At 52.4% G+C, this 18405-nt stretch overlaps 1 protein-coding gene across 2 annotated transcripts; it reads left to right on the forward strand.

Annotated features, from left to right (window-relative positions):
- Nucleotides 1–5189: 5189 nt before the first annotated feature.
- On the forward strand, nt 5190–18395 carry TMEM183A (transmembrane protein 183A). 2 transcript variants are annotated; one of them, XM_068996085.1, is made up of 8 exons: nt 5190–5345; nt 6039–6128; nt 9040–9195; nt 11246–11405; nt 12830–13010; nt 16183–16263; nt 16913–17068; nt 18083–18395. In XM_068996085.1, exons 1-8 carry the CDS (start codon nt 5246–5248, stop codon nt 18266–18268), a joined length of 1110 nt encoding a protein of 369 aa, XP_068852186.1. In that variant the 5' UTR covers nt 5190–5245; the 3' UTR covers nt 18269–18395. The 2 variants fall into 2 exon arrangements, with proteins under 2 accessions (XP_068852186.1, XP_068852187.1); XM_068996086.1 differs by having other exon boundaries at nt 11249–11405.
- Nucleotides 18396–18405: the final 10 nt, after the last annotated feature.

The raw sequence follows: 18405 nt of genomic DNA on the forward strand, positions 1-18405 counted from the left end.
CCCTCTCCTGGGTTGAGAAATCACTGTCCCCCTCCCTGCCCCCCTTACCGTGCAGCCTCGGGGGGATGTGCCCACCCTTCACCTCCCTGTGTGCACACCCAGCGGGGATGGGGCAGCACATCTCCCCGGCTCTGCCCCCGGTCTGGGGCCAGCGGACGGGAGGGAGCAACCCTGGATCAAACCCTCGGTCTGAGGGTAAAGCCGGAGCACAGCAAGTCCCCCCTCCAACCCACCTCGGGGTAAGGATGACACCCCCCAGCTCAGACTCAACCCAAGGGAAATGGGGGAGCTCAGCGCACCCCGACTCAGACACCCCCTCCAAGGGGGAACAGGGCGGGAGATGAAGCCCCCCCGGAGTGAGTCAGTCCCTTCCGGGGGGAGCAGAGCATCCCCCGGGGAATGGCAGGGCTGAGCATCCCCAGTGCAGCCCCGCCCGGGGGCAAAGGGGAGCATCCCCGGGCGGGGGGGGGGGGGGGGCAGAGCATCCCCGGGGGGAGGCAAAAACGGCAGAGCCCCCCGAGGCCAGCCCCACCGGAGGTACTGAGCATCCCCACGGGGGGCCGAGCATCCTCTCGGGGGGCAGCAGAGCATCCCCGGGGAAGGCAATAATACGGGTAGAGCCCTCCGGGTCCGGCCCTGGGGGGGGGGGGAGGGGGGCTGAGCACCCCCCGGGCAGCCCCACGGGGGTCATGGGGGCAGAGCTCCCCCGGGCGGCCCCGCGCGGCGCCGAGCATCCCCCGTGGGCAGCGCGGCCCCGCCCGCACTCACCGCCCGCCGAAGTCGCTGGAAGCCGCCGCTGCCGCCGCTGCCGCCCCGCCCTGCCCCGCCCACTGCGTCACCGTCCCCGCCTGGCCACGCCCCCGAGCGGCCACGCCCCCGGGGGAGGGGGCGGGCGGGGGGCCGGGGGTCAGGGTGGGACCTGGGGCCGGGGGTTCTCCCGGGGACAGGAACGTCCCTGGGGGCAGGATGCCCCTGGAAAGGAGAGGAGCTCCTCTTTGGGGGTTGAAAGACTCTCCCGAAAGACAGGAATCCCCCCAGGGAACTCTCCTTGAGGGCAGAAACCTCCTATGGAGGCAGGAATCCCCCCGGGAGGACAGAAAACTCAGAGGTGGGGCAGAAATGCCCCTGTGGAAGCAGGAAACTCTCTTGGGGGCACAACAACCCCCCTGGAATGGGCAGAGAACTCTCCTGGGGAACAGGAACCTCTTTGGGGTTTGAAAGCCTTCTTAGGGGCAGGACTCCCCAGGGGTCTTGTCCAGCCCCGGAGGGAGGGAGGCGGGAGATCTGGGCTGTGGGGTGTCCCAAGCCCTGAGTGCCCCGTCCCCCCCCCACCATGTGGGGAGCAGCAATGGGGCCAAGCAGTGACCCCCAGACTCTGCCACAGCCTCCTCCTCACCCTGCAAGGCTCAGTTCTGAACCCAGGGGGACAAGATATGTCACCCCTCCTAATTTCAGGATGTGCAAGGCTGGACCATCACCCCAGGCTCCCCTCAAGGATAGTCTTCAGCATCATAAATGGGATTTGGGACATGAACTGCAGCGGGAGCAGCCAAAAGCCCAACCTGCTCCATCACCCTACCCTGCACAGGGGCATCCTAAACAAACAATTAATTTGGGCCTTGGAAGCACAGCCCCTGGCACAGCAGTTGGGATCCCTCAGCAGCCCTCACCTAACCTACCAACAAGGAGCTCCTTTCTGTGATCCCACTGGGAACAACTGGTTTCTGCAGCGTCATCAAAGAGTAACATCTTCCTCTCTCCAGGAGGGACATCGAGCTCATCCTCAGGATTTTTGCTGGAGGACCTTGGGGAGGTCTCACATAAATGCCTCCAACCCACTGGAGGAGGGAGCGTGCTGGATCCACCCGCCAGCCAGACTCAGGAACAACTGCCTTCAATCCCAAGAACATTTCATCTGTTTTCCACATGCCAGAGTTTTCTAAGCCAAGACAAGCTTTACTTTTTAAAAATAATACTGTGATACAGTTCTCAAATACCAATGATGAATAGGATAATCCAAGGAAAACGTTTCCAAGTAAAGAGGTGGGTGCAGCCAGCAACCACCAGGATCTGGTTTATTGACTGCCATTCACATTAATTCGTATCCATTGCCTTAAGAACAGATGCATTAGGAATAGTGTTTCTGTCAAGGAGTGGCCTTTCCTGCCTGGGATGATCAGAAGTTTTCTCAATCAAATGCGTTCCTTGCTGATAAAATGCTCTTTGTGTATTTAAGAAACACTGAAAGAAATAGGGTCAGGAAGGGAGGTTATGGACATATCAGCTCCTGGCCATGCCAGGGAAGCAGAAGGAACGTGGATTTCTTGGATTTCTCCATATTTTGTGCTTTATCCTGCTCTGGAGAGGCCCAAGAGCTGACACCACAGCTGTGAAAGCATCTCACTGTCATCCCAATCCTCTCCTGAAGTTTTGTAGGAAAGGGGCACAACTGGGAATGCAGCGCTCTGGGGTGTTCAGAGCCGTTGAGGGAGAATCGGACAGGGCTGGGCTCTTCGGTCACTGTGTAAATCCCAAAGGAGGGGAGCAGGATACCACCAGCCTCCCAGTTTAGCCATCCAGGACTGGGCAGGACTCCCAGCCAGCTCCTGGCAGTGCCCAGATCCCCATGTGAGCAGGGCACAAGCACTCGGGGGGACACATGCCCCAAAATCACCATCAGACCTTGGGCTGCCAGTCACGATTTCCCTTTTCAGATCCCCTGGAACCAACTCCTCCCCCATGCGGTGGCACCACTCCTTCAGCAAGCTCCAAGCACCCATTTCAGCCCAAAAATTAGCAAATACAGTTTACAGCTGGTGGCCACCCATTGCTGCTCCCACCACAGAGGTGTGGGTGGCACTGGGAATCCCTGGTGTGGGCTGTGCCTGGGCACTGCTCAGTGGGTGTCTCCTGGGAGTGTTCCAAACCGTCTGAAATCGTCAGGATAAACCCCTCCAATACTGTCTTTTTAGTGTCAGTGGCATTACTTTATCCTTGGCCAGGGTCTCTGTGGCCAACGGAGTTCCAGCCTCCACAGAGACACAAATACAAAACTTTTTCACCTGTTTAGACATTTTTAGCAAATAAAAAAAAGTTCATTTGTTCTAAATTACATAATTCTCTTTCATTTATTACTGTTCTATCCTCTATTGGTTATTGATTCCTCACTTTGTATGTTAATTAGTCCACCTTTTTAGTCTTTTTAGTATCTTTGCAAAGTAGGAACGTTCAACACATAGATGGAGTTTTTGTTCGCATCTTCTTTATCTTCAGGTTTCTGCAAAATGTCCTTGTGATTCATAAATTCTACATTCCAGGTGTCCAAACACACCAATACATCCTTCTCTCCCAGACTTTGTTCACTGAAGCGTATCAGACTTAGTTTATCAAAACTTCAAGTTTCAGTACTTTTCCCAATCTGTGTTCCTATGGAAGTGGCTCATGACAACTTTGCTAAATGGTGGTGAAGAGTAATTTAGGAATAACACACTATTTATAATTTATATATATAGGTGATGATTAATTAAAACAATTAATTTAAAAGCTAATTAAAACCATTAACTAAAATTATCATTTAAAATTTCTATTGTTTCCAACAGGGGGGGTGCAATCAGGGCAATTACCTCAGAGTTCCTCCCTACTGGGAGCACTGGGGGGGGCCTGCAATCACCCCAGAACCCTTTTTACTGGGGGGCCAGTTGCCTCAGAGACCCTCCCTACTGGGATGATGGGGGGAATCCCCTCAGAGCCCCTCCTTACTGGGATGACTGGGAGGGGCAATTGTCTCAGAACCCCTCCTTACTGGCAGGACCGGAGGGTGAAGGGGGGGCACAGTTACCTCAGGGGCCCTCGTTCCAGGGAGGACAGGGGGCAATTCCCTCAGAGATCCATGTTCCTGGGAGAACTGGGCACCCACTTACTCAGAGGCCCTCGCTACTGGGAGCACCAGGGAGCCAGCATGCCTAGAGGCCTTTGTGACTGGAAGGACCTGGGGGAACATTTACCTCAGGGACCCTCAGTATTGGGGATCCTCTCAGGGGCCCTCGTTACTGGAAGCACTGGGGAGTCAGCATCCTTAGAGGCCCTTGTGACTGGGAGGACAGGGGTGCTGTTTACCTCAGGGACCCTCAGTACTGGGAGGACTGGTGTGTGCGGGGTATCCCCTCAAGTGCCCTGGTGCCTGGGAGGGGGCAGGAACCTCACAGACCCTCAGTACTGGAGGGGATCCCCTTAGGATCCCCCATTACTGGGAGGACTGGGGCAGGGGGGAAGCCCCTAAGGGCCCCTGTGCATGGGAGAACTGGGAGAGAGCAGTCCCTCAAACATCCCCATTACTGGGAGGGGGCAATTACTTCACAGATCTTCATTACTAGGAGGGATCTCCTCAGGGATCCCCGTGACTGGGAGGACTTGAGCGGGGGGAATCTCCTGAAGTGCTCTTGTTACTGAGAAGACTGTGGGGGGAGGGAGAAACACCTCAGGGACCCTCAGTACTGGGAGAACTGGGCGGGAGAATCACCTCAGGGGTCCCCGTTACTGGGAGCGCTGCGGAGGGGAATCCTTTCATTACTGGGAGAACTGGGAGGGGGATCACCTCAGGGGTCCCCGTTACTGGGAGCACTGCGAGGGGGGATCCCCTCCTTACTGGGAGAACTGGGAGGGGGGATCACCTCACGGCTCCCCGTAACGTACTGGGAGCACTGCGGGGGGGAACCCTCTCATTACTGGGAGAACTGGGTGGGGGGGTCACCTCACGGCTCCCCATTACTGGGAGCGCTGCGGATGGGGTTCCCTTCCTTACTGGGAGAACTGGGAGGGGGGGTCACCTCACGGCTCCCCATTACTGGGAGCGCTGCGGATGGGGTTCCCTTCCTTACTGGGAGAACTGGGAGGGGGGATCACCTCAGGGACCTTCGTTACTGGGAGCACTGCGGAGGGGGAACCCTCATTACTGGGAGAACTGAGAGGGGGATCACCTCAGAGACCTTCGTTACTGGGAGCGCTGCGGAGGGGGTTCCCCTCAGCACTGGGAGACCTGGGAGGGGGGATCACCTCACGGCTCCCCGTTACTGGGAGCACCGCGGAGGAAATCCCCTCAGCACTGGGAGGACCGGGGGGTTCTGTCCCAGCCGCCCCTCCCGCCGCCCTGGTGACGCCAGAGCGGCGCGCGGAGTCGCGGGGCTGACGCGGCGCGGGGCGGGCGCTGTGGCGCTGTCCCCGCTGTCCCCGCGGGGCCCGGCCGGACATGGCCCCGCGCGGCCGCCCCGCCGCCGCCGCCACCATGCCCCGCAGGGGCGCCCGCAAACGCCTCAAGTTTCGCGCCGACGACGTGTGCTCCGAGCGGGGTGAGAGCAGAGCCGGGCCGGGGCAGCGGGGCCGGGCCTGGGCCGCGGCTGAGGAGGGCCGGGGCTGATGAGGGGAACGGCGCCTGATGAGGGGAGCGGAGCCTGAGGGGAGCTGGGCCGAGCTCGGCCCTGCTGGTGCCGGCCGGAGAGGAGGCCTGGGCCTGCGTTAGCGCCTGAGGGAGGAGGTAGTTGAAGGGCCTGGCCTTGGCCTGGGTGAGAGGAAGGAGAATGGTCCAGTCTCACCTAGGAGTGAGCTGGGCCCTCTCGGGTTTGTGCAGGCAGAGAGCTGCGTGCAGGAGGGATCCCTCAGCAGAGATCTGGACGGATGTGTGGGAATGAGACCTATTTGCCTGTGGAGGTGGAGCCTGGGATCAGAGGATCAGCCAGGCTCGAGTTGGGCTGTGTGAGGGGGAATGGGATTATCGTTGGCTGAGGTGGTGGGAGAATGAGAATTACGCTGGGCTGGGCAGGGGGTGGGTCCCCTGAGCCTGTTAGACCGGTGGTCTGGAGTAGAGACTTGCTGGGGACTCCTGGCCTCCATGTCTCTGCTGAGGCTCATTTTCCTGCTTGTGCATGTCCTCCTCGAGCCTCTGCCCCTCTGGGAACTGTTCCCTTTAGGCATCGTGACTCTTAGCCCTTCTGTCCCCTCCCCATAATCCCTAATCCCTCTGACCCCTGTTTCCCCCTCTGCAGTGACGGTGGCAGATTATGCTAACTCAGACCCAGCTGTTGTGAAGTCTGGACGGGTGAAGAAAGCTGTGGCCAACGCAGTGCAGCAGGAAGGTGAGTCTGCCCTGGGGCCCCTGCCTTCCCCACGTTTTGCTGGCCTCTGCATGACGTGTGAAACTCATCTTCCTTAAACTGAGAAAATGTGTGTCCTTTAGTGCTGAAAACGAGCCCATGCTGCACTGTAGAATCAGATGTTAAGGACTTAGACAGGAGGTTTTGCAGAAAGCCTGCTGCAAGTCCAGTAAAAATTGCTGAGTCTTTGTTGGTGCCTGAAATGGAAAGGCTTGCATGTCATCTCCTGCTTGAAGCAAAACATAACATGATTAGTCTTTATTACTTTATTACCACATACAAAACTGTAGATAAGTTTATTAGCAGGTAAAGTTCTTTGCAGGGGGAATAAGGTTGTGATAGTTCTGTCAAACATGTTACAAGGAAGTCTTGGGAGGGTGTTGCTGTTTCTTTGGTGAACTCTGTAAACAAGGAGTTTTCCTGGAAAGAGAGTGCAGTATTTTGGTATCTACTTCCTCCTTGTCTGGGAGCTTCCTGAATTAACACACCCCACTTGCTTGAGAAGGGATGATGTTTAGGCCTTTTAAATGTAGCTGGTCACACGTGTTGGAGGTGGATGTTGTGCTGACAGTGATGACTGAACTTGGGAATAAAGGGAAACTTGGTTTGCTACTGAGATCTTGCATTTTTGGACACAGTATGCTCTTGGCATGAGTGCCTGTCAGGGCAGTGGTGCTCGTGAGCATCCTCTTCAGCTGCTGCTTCTCAAGCTTTTAAGATCAGGGCACCTCCCTCTTATGTGGCCTCCTTTGTTTGGGGCTTCCCTCCTCCCATTCGCGCTCCTGCTCACCCATTTGTGTTCTGTCTCCTTCAGGCAAAGTCCTGCACTTCAGCATCATGCTGGCAAACTGCTGGTGTTCCGTGCTCCCTGCCCACAGCATCACCTGCTTTATCCAGTTTATCTCCTTTCCTGCTGTGTTTCTGGTTCACTCCCACCTCATGCTGGGGACTCCAGGTCACAGCAGTTCCCTGCCCACCCCTTTGCAGTGCAGTCTCAGGGGGTTTCCCCTCCAGATTCAGGCATCCTCAGGATCTCTCCTCCCCAGCCCCAGGGCTGTGCTCCAGCCTTATCTGGTGCAGCCATGACCGTGCTGCAGCCTTATCTGGCCCAGCCTTATCTGAGCAGTGTGCAGTGCCACGGGGACAGGAGCCTCTGCCCCAGCTCCAGTCTTTGGCCTTGCTGCCCTCCTGGAGCTTGGCTCAGAGTAAACCCCGTGCTGGGTGTGACTGCAGCGGGTGGGGAGCGTCCCACAGGGAGCATCCCGTGGGAGCTTCACCGGCCCGGGAGCCAGAGGCAGGAGGAATTTTTCTGGGTTTTTTTCCTCCCCATTCTAATGCCTAGGATGGGAGGATTACAACAGTGAGGTGAAGGGAGGGTGCCTCAGCAGGACTGCAGTGCAGCCATTCACTGTTCAGTGGACTTGTGCTGTTGACTCAGAGGTTGATTTTTCCTTTGCAGAGTGGGGTGGGCTCTTCTTCTAAACCCCCTTCTGAATCCCTGCCAGTTTTGTCCTCTCTTGGTTGGCTGTATTTGATGTCATAACTCACTGTCATGTGTGTTGCCACCTATTTCACTCTCTTTTTGCCTATAGAAGGTCATGTAGAGAGGGGAGTAGGATTTGGCGGTGGGGGAAACAGCTGCTGTGAGTGCATCCAGGTGCCTTGAATGCATCCAGGTTCCAGGAAAGCATGCAGTTCACAGAACAAACTGTGCAAAGTGAGATAGAACAGGTTTAGCAAAGCACTGAGGTATGTCTAGTCAGTGGGTACAGTCAAGCTCTGTCTTTCCATCTGCTGTCTTTTCATTTTAAAACCTTGTTTGGTGGTTAGAAATGAGAATATTTTTCACCTGAGTTTATTTATGTTCAGTTTCTTATTTTTTTGTTGTTGTTGTTTGTTTTTCTGATGCTCTGTCCCTGTGATTCAAACAGCACATTTTGCTCTTCAGTAGCTCTGGTGACTGCAGTGACTGGAACTGGGATGTATAAAACCTTCCTGGGATTCAGTTTGTGCTGGGTAGAAAGGCTTGAACACTATAAGCCTTCTCTAACCTCATGGTCATGTTCTATTCTTCACCCAGCCTGTTGGGTTGAAATTCAGCTCTTGAATGCAAAGCTTTTGTGCTGCTGTGGCAGTGCTGGTCTCTGTGGCAGTGCCTCACACAGCTGTAATGTAGGACCACACCTTTCTTTTTCCAAGACTGTCATTACTGACTCACATGTGGATTTTTCTCCCCTAATGAGTCCTCAGTTTACAGATCAAGTTTTTAAAATAATATTTTCAAACAGGGATATGTCTAAACATGTCCCCAGATGCAGAAAAAAGCCAACCCCAAACTCCAGCTGACTCAGCTTGCTGTTTTCCTTGCTAGGCCAGAATCTTTCCATTCACTAAATTCCAGGGTAAGTGGAGCTCCTGTGTGCTTGACACTGAGTTCCATCCCTGTTGGATTGTGTCATCGGCTGCAGGATGTTTGTCCTGCTTCGGAGGGAGTGAGTCTTCTCTGTGCTCATAAAACAGTTGCAGAGCAGGTGCTGGCTCCAGGCTGAACATGGCCATGCAGGGCAGCTCTGCTGTTCAGGGAAACCCATTACCCCTGGCCTGTTGTTTTATTTGGAGTTGTAAATAGCTTCAGCTAAACCATTGGGATCTGCATACTGTGCTGGTAATCATCCTCATTGTTCATTCTTTAAAACAAGCAGCTGAGTAATTATGTTTCCAATTCACTCGCCCCTGCTAATCTTTCCCTGACAAGGTAATCCTTGAGCTCAGGATTTACTTGCTTGTGTCACTCACCAGAAAGCTTTAAGGCAGTGGTTCCACTGAAGCATCTCCTGAACTTGCATAGCCTTTTCCTCTGTGCTGTTGTACTTACTGTCGTTTGTCATTCCAGTAAAATCCCTGTGTGGTTTGGAAGCTTCCTGTGTCCCTACTGAGGAAGTTCTCTCCGTGTCGGGAGAGTCCTGTGACAGCAGTGATGAGATGGATACCAAGGAGAGCATCAACGGGAGGGCTGCCTCGAGGAAAAAGAAGAGCAAAAGGCACAAAGGTGTGGTCACCTGCCCTCCTGGGGCTCTGCGGGCTGGTCCTGCATGGGGGATGCTCATGCAGGGGATTTACAGGATGGTCATGGGGCTCTTGGGGTATTCTGGAATTTGTGTGTGCATAAAGAAATGCCAAGGGTTTAGTCACTTGTAAATCTGCTGGCACTTGGTCACAGCAGCTGTATTTGCACAAAGGCAGAGCCTGGGGCATGAAATCAAAGCCTGAGAGCTCCTTGCTTTTAGCAAATATCCCTCAACCTTGGAAAACAAACACTGCTATTCCAGAGTTGTGAAACTTTGCCACTGGCCGTGTTGCTTCACTGAATATGGGGTGGTGGCAGCAGGTTTCCTTTGGGGTTGAAGTGCTGCTGTCCATGATGCAGTTGCTGGCAAAACACAAGCTCTGTTTTCAGGGTGTTTCCAAGGCTGTGGTTTGTTACAAAAGTGTTTAAAGGGCTCTTTTCCCAGCAAGGAAGTGCATTTGATTCTAGTGGCATCATAATACATTAATTCAAGGGAGATGTATCCTTCAGCCTTTACACTTTGTGCAACTCCGTAGAAATCCAATGGCAACGCAGTGTAAGCAGCAAACAGCTCTGCTGCGCTGGGGAACCCTGCAGAAGTTTCTGGTAACAGGTTGCTTTCAGGTTGAGAAGCAAATTTTAACCAGTTTTCTTGAGCTTGATAGTGATTTATGTAGCACGTCCACCACAGAAGGTGGACAGCACTTGCTCTGGGAAGGGAGTTAAAAGAGGCGTCCTTCAGAATCCTGGCAAAATAATATCTGAGTGGCTGGAGCTATGAGTCTGGGAAGACAATATTCTTTTCTACCACAGCCCTCTCTTGTTTCTGCTACATGTTTAGGGAGGAAAAGTTGGTGGTAAAACAGTGATGCTTCTGGCTGCCCTCTGAGTTCAGCAGCATGGAGTCTGATGGCTTCTTGAGCCAGAGCTGACCCAGCTGAGGGGGTGTAGCAGCCTGTTGTGGGTGTGCCTACCATAAATCTGTGCTGTGGGGAAGTGATCCCATCCAGAGCTTTCTTTGGCAATTATCACATAAGGATAAAGAACTGCTGTTTGTATTAACCTGCTGTCTCAGGGTTAGATCTGGCACCCTCAAGTTCCCGAACACCCCTCCTAGGCCACAGACCTCACAGCAGCTTTTCCTATTAGCACTGTGCACACATTGTATTTTCCTTCTCTGTTCTTAACCTTCCTAGTGCTCAGTATTGTTCACCTACAAAACACTGCAGGAATGAAAGGAGTGTGAGCCCTCAGTTCTGTCTGAGCAGTTCTGACACCTCTGAGAGGAAGAACAGGCCATTCTCTCCATCTGAATTGCATTAAAAGTTCCCATCCAAGAAGCTTTAACGAAATTAAGATATTTAAGAAAAACAGCTGATTGCCACTTGCAGAACAGAATTTCCCTCCCTGACAGAGCTTCTGCAAAACTATTGTGACCACTGGAACAAAGAATTGACAAGCCTGGCAGTATCAATGCTCAGAGTCTTCAATTGTGAAGCAGTTTTGCTGATCTGTTAAATGTGCACTTTTGATTAAAAATGCAGGAGCTTGGCCCTCCTTTACGTAAAGTTGCCTCTTTATTTGCCATCCAATTTTTATTTCTCAACTTCAGTGTGGTATTTCAGCTGTGAAAGGGTCAGGCATCAAAACAGGGTCCAGAAAGGCTTTGTGGTTTCCATCCTTGCACACAGAACTCACTTGGACAAGGTGCTGAACAAAATGACCTAACTGTGTGCTTTGAGCTGGGCTGCTGGGTTAGAAACCTCCAGAGAACCCTTTCAGCCTGAATTCCTTTACCAATCTGCCACTTTGCCCACTTGTGCAGCAGGGATAGCAGCAGCAGGTGTCCAGCACAGGGGAGGTGTCATGGCTGCGTGGACACTGATGGGAACAGGGAGGACGGCCACTGAGGTGGTGCAGACTGGGGCTCAGGCTGACTCTGTGTGTATAATTCAGGTGTGCAGCACGTGTCTCTAGGTGGGAATCAGTGCAGATGTGATGTCCTGCACTAACACACCCTCGTTGCCTTTAGAAGATGCCGAAGCGGGAGGAGGAGAGGAATATCCCATCGACATCTGGCTGCTCCTGGCTTCCTACATCCGCCCTGAGGACATCGTCCGGTTCTCTCTGATCTGCAAGAAGGCCTGGACTGTCACTTGCACTGCTGCCTTTTGGACCAGGCTCTACAGAAGGTGAGGCTCTAGAGGGTTTTTAAACTGGTTGTGGGAGGTTTCAGTAGCGAGCAGTTCTCTGCAGAGCAGGAAATAAGGGAATAATTCCCATGGGGCCTGAGCCCTGTGTTTTCACTTTGGTGAAGTGTTGTGGGCCTCATTTGGCAGTGGGTTGTGGAATATTCTTCTCCCACAAAGACAGGCTGGGACAGCTGGGGTTGTTCAGCCTGGAGGAGAGAAGGCTTGGGGAAGACCTCCCTGTGGCCTTCCAGTAACTTAAGGGAGGCTTATAAAAGGGAGGCAGGGAGACTTCTTAAATGGATGGGTGGTGACAGGACAAGGGGCAGTGGTTTTAAACTGAGGGCAGGGTTAGATTGGATGTTAGGAAGAAATTCTTGGCTGTGAAGGCAGTGAGGTCCTGGCGCACGTTGCCCAGAGCAGCTGTGGCTGCCCCATCCCTTGAAGTGTCCAAGGCCAGGTTGGAACAGCCTGGGATAGTGGAAGGTGTCCCTGCCCATGGCAGGGGGTGGAATGAGCTGAGCTTTAAGGTCCCTTCTAACCCAAACCATTCTAGGATTCGAATATCACATCTGGAAATGGATCTTTGTGGTGTATTCCTGTATGTTCCCTATAAAATCTCAGAGTGTTGTGTCCTTTTCTGCTTGCCATGGCCCAACACTTGTGGATGTCGACCTCTCCAAGTGCGTATGGCACGGTCAGTGCTGAAAGGCAAACATCACTGATGGACACCTTGCCCTGCCTCAAGTTCTGATCAAGGCCACCTCCCTGTAATTGGGGCATTTTGGAGGTGTACAGTGGCAGGAGTAAGTGAAAGCAAGGAGGGCAAAGGGGCGGTCAACACCTGATACAAATCCTTCTGTCCCAGTGCATGCCACTGGGATATTCCTTCAGGACAGAACATTTTCTTTACACAGCTCTACCTGCTGCCCAGGAGGCACAAGCAGCAGGGACACAGAGTAGAGAACAGCTGTGGTCATCCTCACCCCTGGTTTTAAGTGTGACATTCCCTAGCAAAGGCTCCTTTGGGATGTGACCAAGGAATGGCCCTTGAGCGCAGGCGTTCAGGCTGCTCAGGCAATGCTGAGAGCTGCAGTCAGCTCAGCTAGGAGTCCCTGGGAACCTGCAACAACCTGCAGCCCTTTGTGCAGCCTGCAGCCACATCCCCGCCTGGTCTCCGGGCAAACTAGGAATTATTGGGAATTGTAGCAGGATGCGTGGGCTGGAAGCCTGCCTGGTGCAGGTCAGGCCTTTGAGGCTGCCATGTGGTGTCCTGTCAGCAGCACAACCCCCTTGCAGCCCTCCAGGTTGACCAGAGGCCTGTGGTCAGTCAGATGTGGAGTTTTCCCCTGACATGGATGTGTCCCTGGGGGGTCCCTGGCCCGTCTGGCTGTGCCCTGGAGCTGACACCATTCCTGGTTGTGCAGGCACTACAGCCTGGACGCGTACCTGCCCCTGCGCCTGCGCCCGGAGTCCATGGAGAAGCTGCACTGCCTGCGCGCCTGCGTCATCCGCTCCCTGTTCCACATGTACGAGCCCTTCGCCACCCGCCTCTCCAGGAACCCCGCCATCCCAGACAGTACTCCCAGCACTTTAAAAAATTCCAGAGTAAGTGGCATCACTCAGGAACTGGGATTTGTCTGAGTTGTTGCTGTTACTGTTTGGTTTGTTTTATTCTTTCTAGAAGAAAAACAGATGATGTGGAGATGGTCACCAGTGAGGCTGAAGTGTGTAGAATGGTCACTAACTGGGTATTCTCAGTGGAATTTGTAAAAGTGTACTGGTTACTTATATCTGTAGAGTTACTCTGTGGAGTAACTTCTGCCTAAGTCCTGCACAACACCCTTGTAAGCAGCAAAAGAGCCCTGGTTTCACTGGGTGTCAGAACTGCCAGGGATGTTTGCAGCTCTCCCCTACTCTGAACGAGGCTCCATAGGATCAGCTTTTATGTTTTGCTTTATTCTGACGCTGTCTGCCAGAGTACAACTTCTCTCTGTAACAGGCCTCTGGAGAGCTCAGGAGTGACACTGATGCCAGGAGTTGTGTCACCCTGCTTTCCTGCAGGTCATCCATGGTCTGGTGTCTGGGTGAGGCGGGGTGGTGACGCTGGGGTGAGCATGGCAAATGTGCAGAGCCAGTGTCTGCTTTGGGACTGGGCTGCACTTGTGTTGGGCTGTGAAGGGTTTGTCTGTGGTGTGGGCAGGTGATTCCCTGTGCTGTCCCAGCTTGGACCACTTGCATATCATTCCTCTTTAATTGCTATTGACCATTAACTCTGAAATGCCTTTGTGTCTCGTTTGGTTTTAACTTGCAACTGGCCGATACTCTGTGAGCAGCTTAAGCAACAATGTGAATTCTCCACCCTCCAAATCCAAGGTCAAACTGAAGTGGGTTTCATTGAGGAGTTGTTCTTTCTTTTCTACTCAAAATAGAGGAACCTCATCTATCCATATGTGACATCCCCCCCTTCTTCCTTCCTCTCTCTGTCACAGGCTGTCATAGGCTCAGGGAGCATCCAGCAGCACACAGGAGGTGGTGCTGCAGCACAGGGATAAGCACATAGCTCTGTGTGCGGTCTTATCTCTGCATCCAGAGCTCCTTGGTCTCTTCCTGAGTCTCCAGGCTGGGGATCTTCATTCTTACCAACTGAAAAAGCAAGACATTTTGAGGAAATTCCAGCTTAACTGTAGTCCTGAGCCCAAGCTCCCACTGCTCATGGCTGTGGGAACCCCAAGGCAGTGCTGGCAGGGTCAGCATTTTGGAAAGATTCCTGGTGACATCATAACGGCTTTGGTGCCCACTGCTAGTGCTTCTCCTGTACTAATGGTTGGAGGAGGATCCTTTAAGTGCAGTCTTTCATTGTTCAGCTTTTAAAAAAAGGAAATTAAATGGAAATGAAATGGAAATTAAACTTTGTCAGAGCAGTAGAAGTTTGACCTAACCCCTTGCAGCATGAAAGAGCCACCCTGAGTCTGGTCTTGCTGTACTACTGTACTGCAGGACTCTGAGCTCCACTTGTGTGACTGTGCACAGAAATTCCTCAGTACAGAGGGTTTGGAGGAGAACCTGGCACTGCCTCCCCATGTTCTGGCTTTCCTGGGCTTTGGTTGTACCTTTGTGGGTTGCTGACACTAACGGCAACGCCTACCTAAACTGCATGTGGCTAGAGGAGAGCCCAGCCCTGGGTGTGATCCAACCTAGCTTTTCCTCTTTAATTTCCTTTTTTCTTTCCCTAGCCTAGCTTGTGTGGGACACTGGAGCCGTTATGGTGTCAGCAGAGGTGTTTGCCCTTTAAAGACACCCCATTATTTTGGGCGGAGCGGCAGCCGCACGGCGCGTCTGAAGGGCAGGACGGCTGACCCGAGGACGACATCCTCTGCCCCTTAGGAGGTACTGACCTTTTGTGCTTCACTACTTGCCATGACCAAACAGGTTGCTAGACCAGGCTGTCTTTGCAGGTGAACTACAAATACCACCGATGGTGGAGTTAAACTCAGCAGCATCTGCTGCTCATCCGAGTTGAAAAAGATCTCGAGAATGTTTTTATTGGAAAAAACCTGAGAGCTGCTTCCTCCCAGGTGGAGGTTATTCCATGCATGTTTCTGAGCTTTACTCCACAGAGCTTTGTTGTTCACCTCATGAAGATTGTGGAGATAAAGGTCCTTTAAGGAGTCTTGTTTATGGATATGACTCAGACTTGAAGTAGAGGGTCTTGTATCCCCTTTGGTCTCTTCAGAGCCCCTGTCGTGGAGGCTGGCTCTGGCTTTGTTTTATTAGGGTCACTCCATCCTGGAGTGAAGTTAAATGTGTGCTTTGCCCCGCAACCCAGTCAGGCCTTCTCTCTTCAGGAGAGACTGTGTATGGATCACAGGGAGTTCTCTTTACCCACATGATTCCTCCTTTTCCTGCTGACACTGATGAAAGATAAGACCAGCTGTGGTGGGCTGGCATCTGTGGTGTGGAAAAGCTTTGAGGGATGGCTGGACTGACTTGCCAGGTTCTTTCCTTGGCTGTTGAAGGCTGGTCTCTTGTACTGACTGGTAGGCAGGGATTTCCCTTCTGCAGGAGTTCTCCTGAGCCTCCTGCTCTAGGACAAGCTCCTGGGCTGGAGCCTGTGGCCACACAGTGATAACAGGTGAAGCTGGAGCAGTCCTGGTGTATGTCTGCATGGGAGGGCAGTGCTGGTGACCTCTGAGGCTGTTTGAGGCTGGTTTCCCATTTTCTTTTGAAAAGAGACAGGAGGTTGGTCAGACTGTGCTGTCCTGGCAGTGGTTTTGGACTAAATGATGACAGTGCTGGTGATGGCAAGGTCAAGGTCTCCATTTGAAACCACAGTGGCTTAGGAACTTCTTCATCCATCATCTCATAGCTCATGTACTGGTCTTTGCATTTCCCTCTGGATCCTTCTCAATCCTTATTCTGTTCTCCGCTGCTCCTTGCTTTAACCTTGTTTGGAACCCAGTTTAATGGGAGTTGCTGGTGGGTGGAGGGAAGGGGTGAATCTGCACCACTCATCCCTGCTTTAGGAAAGGCACAAATGGAACAACAGGATTTTGCTGTTTGGCACATCAGTGGCTATGTGTTGCATGAGGAGTTGGCCAGCTTGAAACTGGGAGATCTACACTGCTGAGAGGGTTCTTGGAACATACTTAATTTGAATAAATGGCTCCTAATTTTTCCTGTGTTGTTTGCAATTGGAAGCCTTTATGATCTGTTAAAACTTATTTAAAGTGGTGCTTCTAAGGGTTTCATAATTTTGTGTTTCTTTTTTCCACCTCAGTGTCTGCTTTTCTGGTGCAAAAAGATTGTAGGGAACAGACAAGAAGCAATGTGGGAATTCAACTTCAAGTTCAAAAAGCAGGTATGAAAGAAGAACCAGATCAGCTGTGACTTTTGTTTGAAGCAGAAATTATTTTTCTGGGGGGTAGAAGGGAAGTTGGAAACTTTTTGTGCATCCAGACAATAAATGCAAACTGATTCCCATGGTAAACTAAAGCACATTGTGGAACTACACTCAGTTTCCAGTCTGTGTTACCAAGGCATTTAGAATCCCACATTTTTATTTCCTCCTTTGGTATCCTTTCCCTGCTCTAAGATGTGGATCATTTTTTACACCATTAATCTCACCTTTGGGTCATTACTACTGATTGTTACCAAAACCCAGACTGTCTGACTGCAGTGGTCAAAATGTTGACCCAAATCTGAAACTTACTGTTTTGCCAGGATTTCTCAGAGAAGTGAAGACAGCCAGCACTGCCAGGGAAAGCCTCCAGTAGTGGGTCTTGGGAGAAGCCAGTAATTTCTGGCAACCTTGGGAATTGTGCAGCTTTCCCCTCTAAAGAAATGGTCCTGAAAATTGCCCATCCTGAGTGGTGGCATTTTGTTGTTAATGTGACATTTTGCTCAAACACCTGGGGAGGAGGAGAGACCCTGCCAGGCCACGCTGGGGCGGAGCAGCCAAACCCAGCAGAGGTTCCTGCTTTGCTAAATCAGCCTCTCTTTCTTTCAAGTCTCCCAGATTTAAAAGCAAGTGTTGCAAAGGTCTCCAGCCCCCAATCCAGTATGAGGAAGTGCACACAAACCCAGATCAGGATTGCTGCCTGCTGCAGATCACCACCTTCAACTTCATCTTTGTGCCAATCGTCATGGGCATGACCTTCACTTTGGTGAGTGGGGGAGAGCTGCCAGGCTTTGCAGATGAGGTTTCTGTAAGGACATGAAGAGGGCACCTGGAATCTCCTGGGTTGGAAGGGACCCACAGGGATCATTGAGCCCAACTCCTGGCCCTGCACAGGACAGGCCCAAGAATCCCACCCAGTGCCTCTTCTGGGCTGTGTAAATCCTACTGCTCTATCAGCAAACCAGTTCTGGGAATCGTATGGTTAATAAAGAGAGGAAATGCTCGGGATCTCAGTTTAATTTCTCCATTTCCGTTGGTTCCTCCCTGTTTGATGCAGTAAATAGAGAGGATGTAGAGAATCCGCCAGGAGCTGTGGTTGTGCAGTGTTTGGGGGCAGGTCAGTTACCAGAGCTGCAGCAGGTACAAGAGACAGGGAGCAGCACAAGTGGAGGTGTGCCTCTCACAGGAAAATATCTCCTTATGGCAATAAATTCTGAGAGGAAAATCCCACATGAGCAAACTCTTTGAATGTGCGCTTGGTCCCTGATTGGGAGTCAGGGTTTCCGAAGTGGCCAGTGCTCAGGAGAAGTTCGGTCTGGCCTCACTTAGGAGTTGGGCAGTGAGTTCCAGACTTCTGACAGCCACTTGCTTGCAGGTTCACTTAGCATCAGACTCATAAAATTACTTAGGTTGAAAGGGACCTTTAAAGATCAAGTCCCAGCACTAAGTTCACCCAAGTGCCACATCTGCAGGCCTTCTGAACCCTGCAAGAGATGGTGGCTCGTGACTCCACCCCTGCCCCAGGCACTTCCAGTGTTTTACAACCCTTTTACAGTTTTACAGCCCTTTTACAACCCTTACAGCTTCCAGCATGATTATTTGGGACTGGCAGCCAGAGGGAGACTGTTTGGATCCTGTGCTGTAGCCTTGAGAGTGCCACTGTGTGAAACACCTTAGACTTGTACAATTCAGAGGGATTTTTAAAGTCTACAAGTGTTGTGTTGAGAGCTCTCTCAGTCACTGCGACTTTCTGAAGCAGCTCTGGTCTCCTCTCTTGCAGTTCTCCATCTCGGTGAGCACGGACATGCGGCACCACCGCGTGCGCCTGGTGTTCCAGGACGCGCCTGTGCGCAACGGGAAGAAGCCGCGCGTGGAGCAGGGGGTGCAGGTGGTGCTGGATCCTGTGCACAGTGTCAGGCTCCTGGATTGGTGGCACCCACAGTACCCCTTCTCCCCAAAGGCTTAGTGCTCTCCTGAGGCCGCAGGGGGAGCCAGGGGACTGAATCTGGCAGGCTGAAGAGAATTTCTAGGAACCAGGAAATCCTATTTTTATTTCTGAAATAAATTCTGCAGTCTCCTTGCAAGTGGTTGAAGCTGCTGAGC

This window comes from Aphelocoma coerulescens, chromosome 26, assembly GCF_041296385.1.
Source record: "Aphelocoma coerulescens isolate FSJ_1873_10779 chromosome 26, UR_Acoe_1.0, whole genome shotgun sequence".
Lineage (NCBI taxonomy): Eukaryota > Metazoa > Chordata > Aves > Passeriformes > Corvidae > Aphelocoma > Aphelocoma coerulescens.